This window comes from Arachis ipaensis, chromosome B08, assembly GCF_000816755.2.
Source record: "Arachis ipaensis cultivar K30076 chromosome B08, Araip1.1, whole genome shotgun sequence".
Taxonomy (NCBI): Eukaryota; Viridiplantae; Streptophyta; class Magnoliopsida; order Fabales; family Fabaceae; genus Arachis; species Arachis ipaensis.
This window is the reverse complement of record NC_029792.2, coordinates 30516722-30523071: the sequence shown is the minus strand read 5'-3', so window position 1 is coordinate 30523071 and position 6350 is coordinate 30516722. Positions and strand designations below refer to the sequence as shown.

Below are 6350 nucleotides of genomic sequence, written 5' to 3'. Positions count from 1 at the left end.
TTCGCCTTCTTGTTCTTCTCTTTTTTTTGTTATTTTTCTCTTTCGTTATCATCATCAACAACACCACTTCCTCCCCCTCCTCTTCCTCCTCCTCCTTCTTTTCTCATTGGACTTTATTCTCCTCCTTTATTTTCCTCCTTCTCCTCCATCATCTTCATCATCATGATTATCATCGTTATAGTCATCGTCGTCTTCTTCTTATACGTATTGTCGTTATCGTTATTGTAGAACTTTTACCATATTGATGACGTTGCCTGATCCAAAATTTTTGCCATAGAATTTTTTCAATTTTCTTCTTATTTTACTCTCTTAACAAGAATAAAAAAAATCAAACAAAAAAGAAGAAACACATAATGCTGCAAAATTACTTAGAAGAGGATGAACCTACATTCATTCAATTAAAAGAAAAAAAAAGAAATAAGAAAAAAATACAGCATTAAAGAAAATATTTTTGTATATTTGTATCAAATTTCGATGTAAAACTGAGATATTATGTATTGTTAAGAATTTTTGGTGTATTTGTACTGATAAATTTTGCATAATTCAAAACTCTTTCTCTTCCTCCTCCTCCTCATCTTCTGCTGCTTCTTCTTCTTCTTTTTTATCATCATCATCATCATCATCTTCTTTTTTTTCTTATTCATCTTTTCCTTCTTGTTATACCTTCTCAAGTTTTTTCTTATTTTACTCTCTTAACAAGAATAAAAACAAAACAAAAAAATCAAATAAAGAAGAAGAAAAATACATAATGCTACAAAATTACTTGGAAGAGGATGAACCTACATTCATTCAACTAAAAGAAAGAAAGAAATAAGGAAAAAAATGCAGTATTAAATTTTTTTGTGTATTTATAGCGAATTTCGGTGTAAAACTAAGATATTTATGTGTATTGTTAAGTATTTTCGGTGTATGTGTACTGATAAGCTTTAGGTAAGTTTGATAGCGTGTCATAAGAATCCCACGAATCGTCGATAATGGAGCAGATCTGAGACCTCCAGGATATAGCAGGGAGTATAATTGGACTAAACAGAATATATTTTTGGAGTTGCCTTATTAGAAAGACAACTTAGTTTGACATTGTCTTGATGTGAGGCACATTGAAAAAAACGTGTTTGATAACATCATGCACACAGTAATGGACGATGAGCGAACAAATGACAACAATAAAGCTAGGCTAGACTTGATGGACATTTGCAGGCGGCCAAATTTGAACTTAAAGAGACTTGATAACGGGCGGTGGGCTAAACTAAAGGCGGTGTTCTCTCTAAGTGATGGAGTAGAGACAAAATATTTGTAGCTGGATTAGAAGATTAAGATTTTCTGATGGTTACACCTTTAACTTAGGCAGGTGTGCAAACGTGTCACAGGATCGGCTTGCTGGGTTGAAGAGTCATGATTGTCATGTATTCATGGAGTCTATGCTTCCGATCGCGTTCAGAGAACTTCCAACCAACATCTGAAAATCCTTTATGGAAATAAGTGAGTTCTTTAGGGAGTTATGTGCTACAAAACATATCATTAATGACCTCACAGTCATGGACAAGAACATTCTCATCATACTTTGTAAGCTAGAGAGGATATTCCCTCCATCCTTTTTTAACGTTATGGAATATTTAGCAGTCCACCTACCGTACGAAGTAATACTATGTGAGCCGGTCCAATTTCGATGGATGTACCCATTTGAGAGGATGATTAGTTCATTCAAGCGCACCGTGAATAACAGAGCTCGAATTGAGGGCAACATCTGCGAGGCATTTTTGGCTAAGGAAACTTTCATATTTTGCTCTTTCTATTTTTAGTCTCATGTTGAGTCATGTAGAACAATGGTTACAAGAAATGATGAAAGGGGAGAATCCTTGTTAAGTTGAACAACATACCCAATTTTTTTATTGGAAGGAGCTACAATGGGTGCGGGCAGTGACTACTGGTTAGAGTAGAAGGAGTTCGACGCCGCATATCTGCATGTGTTGCTTAACTGTGACCAAATTTCACCCTACCTCGTGAGTTTTTTAAGTCTTCGTAAATATTACAATTAGTAACATACTAGCTTCTTAATTTAATTAAAACTTTGTTATCCTACTCTATCATATAGGTTATTTTGAGAGGCAAATCCAGAGACCTCATTGAACAATTTTTCACGTTGGTTCCGAGAATATGTCAACATGTAGCTAACTGACACAACAGATTCAGAACTAGTTGCACTTAGTTGGAGCCCAATGAATAAGGCCACTAGCTACCGGATTTACAATGTTAACAAATATTGGTTTCATACCTTACAATGGTCTATTGGAAAGAAAACAGATAACGCCAAAGTTTGGGTTCGTGGGGATTCAGGTGGGGTACATTCTGATTGGTTTGGTGTGTTGCACAATATAATTGAATTATAGTATTTCTGTTACACTACGTACAAGGTGTGCATGTTTAAATGTGAATGTATGATCCAAGTTCGCGACAAAAAATACGAAAGCACAAGGGCTACGATATCACTGAAGTTAATATAACTGGGAAATATAGGCACTACGATCCTTTTATACTACCTCAAAATGAACAACAGGTATACTATTTGTCTTATCCAAGTTCATGCAAGTCTAGTTAGGTGGTTGTAGTTAATACTAAGCCAAGTGGCCATATCGAGTCAGATGATATGATAAAGGGTCAGGAACCTTACTAGATTAATGACCGAACTCCTTCAAAAACGGTGCTTGATACCGGTGAGCCAATCTCTCTTAGGTCTGCTGTTATGAATGATGACATCATTGATCTTGGACTAGATGCATATGCACTTCTATCAAAGAACAATGATCTTCAAGAAGAAGACGAGATCGATGGCGAAGAAGAAGAGGAAGACGAGTTCGATGATAATCAGAAAACTACATCGGAAGGCAAAAACGGTCGGTGAGCCAATCTCTCTTAGGTCTGCTGTTATGAATGATGACATCATTGATCTTGGACTAGATGCATATGCACTTCTATCAAAGAACAATGATCTTCAAGAAGAAGACGAGATCGATGGCGAAGAAGAAGAAGAAGAAGAGGAAGACTGAATGGGAAAAAGGGAGAATATTCTTTGTAATGGAGATCAATGTTGCTGCATTGAATATTTGTTGTCCATTGAAGTATTCACCTCAGAAACACACAGAAAGTGAGGGAAAAATGGAAAATGTTGAGGAACAAAACCAAAATGCAAACGACATCGTTTTCAACTGATTATAACAATTTTAGGTTAAACAAAAAAAACTAACGTTGTTAAAAAATGCGTTTAAGTAAATAATTATACTGTCTAAGTTTATAATTTCTGCTTTATTTATCTAATATTTAAATATTTTCAATTACTATTCTAAAATTCATGTGTCTAATTAAAATTGTAAAACAAAAAAAAAGGTAATTACACCAATGAATATGTCAAAAACATTCTTATAATAATTTTTGTTTAAGAAATGTGACTTATTTATTTAGCCACACTTTAAATAAAAATAACACTTTTATAACATACAAAAATTAAGTCTCATAACTTATAATCTAATAATTAAAATAAAATATTTTCACATGATAACAATCATAAAATCTACGTTGGAGTAGCCAAACAAAAAAAACATGTATTTATTGCTAGCACACATGCAAGATTTGAAGATCATTTGAGATAGGTTTCACGCGCAATGAGAAGATGAATCCATTCACATGTTTGGATGGAAGTATAGTATTCAGATGAGTAAATTAAATCGAAGTAAAAGTTTTATAAAATTAGTTAACTTATTTAAAATCGTAATAACAACACATTTTTAGAGTGAAATTAAAATTCTAATTACTATATCATTATAGCTAATAATATCATCAACCATGTACAATAATGTCCCAAAACAAAGGAAAATACTCTCTACTCGGTATTTTCCTTTCACAAAACAAAACATGTACTAGGTATTTTCACAAAACAAAACAAAATACTATACTAGGTATTTTAACAAAACATGTACAACTGTGATGGTATTTAAGTCCGTGTCTACGCAGGTTCAGATAAAAAATTTTTATTTTTAACACGGTTAAGACACAGCAGACACAAGTTAGCAATCTACAATAATGTGTGATATACAGAATTTGAAGGTGCTGCATTGACCAACAGGAAAGCTGTCGTCGCATCTATTTCCATGACCTCTCTTGTTAATGTAACCTGGATAATCAAATATTCCAAAAGGTACTTCTTCTACCAATGACAACTTAGCTTCCTTTGCTAGCTTCACTATTCCCCAGTAAGAAAAAGGGGATGCTGTCTTGTGTGTAACATGAACTTCTCCATATTCCTTTAACATCTTCCTAGCACTCTTCAAGAACCCTCTTACAACCTCCTGGTGCAGCCTGAAATAATAGTAGTACCACACTTTGTTAACTCAATCAAGCAACCTTGTGAATTGTTTTATTTGTAGTTGAACTAACTTACATAATTTGCAGCAACTGACTCTCTTTTCCATAAAATCCAGCATGGGGAAAATTGAAGACTATTCGGTCAAATAACTTGTTCTCTAAGAGTGGGTGATGGTTCATTATGTGGCCATCTACTTCATGCACAAGAGTACACCCAAGATTCTTCAACTCATCCAAGTTTCTTGAAGCTCTAGAGTATTTTCTCACTAGTGACTCTAATTAAAGAAAAAGAGTTGGAACGAATACAAAAACATCTTAGGATGGAATTGATGAATGAATATGCTAACAAAAGCGTAGTTTGTGTACCTTTGGAGTCAAGGGAAGTGGCAACGATGTTTGAAGCTGAACCAAATGCAGTCGCCAAACTAAGTGCAAATGAGAAGTCCCCCTCTCCAACAAGAAGTATCTGATGACAACTGCTATAGTGCTTAATTCTTTTTACTTCCATTTTACATTTTACTAGTCATGCATTCAAATGATACCATAAACTAGATTGTAACTAGTTGTCCAAATACTGATACTAATGCTAGCAATATATATATATATATATAGTCCGCATTGATTAGCTTACTCATCCATTTTCCGAGAAAGTTTAATTATGGAGAGGCAATTGCTTAATTACTGAGTTTTTCTATGGATAAGATATGTTATTCTCATTAATGGCATTGCACAAATCACAATTGAGCCTTTCAGTTGCTCGTTACATCGCTGGCCAATGAAATTATAATTTTTTTTTGTTGCTCACGTATTCTCTCTCCAGAAAAATTATAACCTTAAATGTATTATACCAAACATTTATTTACAGGCAGACAAACACATTAAAATATAAAATTATATTTAACAAATAAGAAGATCCATGTGGTATGGTTCATCTCTACTTTTTGTTCATCCATCACAAAAGATAGCTACTGTAGCTACGTGGAGAAGGATGCAGAAGTGGAGTAGAAAGAGCTGTCAAGGATCAAGTATTCATCAAGGGTCAGAAATCCTTCTTGTAAACCAAAGGAAGAAGATGTTGAATCTAATTAGGGTTAATGTAAACATAGTTTTGTAATATATTTTCTTTAAAAACTTAATTGTATTCGTAATATATATTTCAGTGACTATAAACATAGTTCTGTGAATGTAAAATAGTTAGCATTTTTTTAGATATTTCAGTTACCATCATTCGATATTTGTAATTTATATTTTTCATACTTCACATCAGGTTTGAAGCACTATTTCAATTGTTAATTATCAGGGTACACTAGAGATAGACGAAAAAAGATAATTTTAAAAAAATTGAAAATGTTATTGTTAGAATTATTGTCGGAATATTCCGATGGTAACATTATTTTTTTAAAAATTCAAAAAATATTTTCTCGGCATTACTATCGGATAAATTCGTTGGTAATATAGTGGGAAAACAAACGATGTGGCACCAATGTTACCGTCAGAAATTTTTGATGAAACCGTCCAACTTGATCCATTTTCATACTAACTATATTCTGTCACAGAATCTAATGATAATTACTGTCAAACGAAGAAAATTGGATAGTAAATATTTACCAGCAAGGTTTATACCGTCCGATTATTTCTGACAGTAATTAACTTACCGTAACGTTAGATTTTTTTTCTATTTTTTGACGGTAAATCTTACGATACTCAACGTTTTTCTTATAATACTAGAATTTTTTTCGTTTCTGAAGAAAAAAGTGGCATTTGTTGGTTTGATGTCTTTGTTAAAATGTTATTTTTATATGTCTATGTTGTTATTTTTATTAAAAAAATTTGTAGTTAAAAAATACTACTACCTTTTTTGTGGCTGAACTGAGTTAAGGGTTTATGCTCTATTTTTGAGATCATCATCCACTTTTTTATTTTGTATTTGTAGATGGATGATGGAATAACAATTGTCTTTTATCATGAAGAAAATTTTAAGAGTAACGAAAATA

General features: G+C 32.9%; 1 protein-coding gene across 1 annotated transcript; it reads right to left on the bottom strand.

The window, feature by feature from the left end:
• LOC107612447 (uncharacterized protein At4g26485-like) lies at positions 3823-5395 on the bottom strand. The gene is made up of 3 exons (XM_016314144.2): positions 4723-5395; positions 4433-4631; positions 3823-4350 (listed from the first exon to the last, which is right to left on the bottom strand). The coding sequence occupies exons 1-3, from the start codon at positions 4862-4864 to the stop codon at positions 4059-4061; spliced, it is 633 nt and encodes a 210-aa protein (XP_016169630.1). The 5' UTR covers positions 4865-5395; the 3' UTR covers positions 3823-4058.

What these genes read in the sequence shown, in the direction of transcription:
- LOC107612447 (XM_016314144.2), bottom strand. Translation starts at nt 4,864, where the DNA reads ATGGAAGTAAAAAGAATTAAGCACTATAGCAGTTGTCATCAGATACTT. An exon ending in CACTTCCCTTGACTCCAAAG is followed by an intron (nt 4,632 to 4,722) that starts GTACACAAACTA and finishes TTCTTTAATTAG; the next exon opens with AGTCACTAGTGAGAAAATAC. An exon ending in AGTCAGTTGCTGCAAATTAT is followed by an intron (nt 4,351 to 4,432) that starts GTAAGTTAGTTC and finishes CTATTATTTCAG; the next exon opens with GCTGCACCAGGAGGTTGTAA.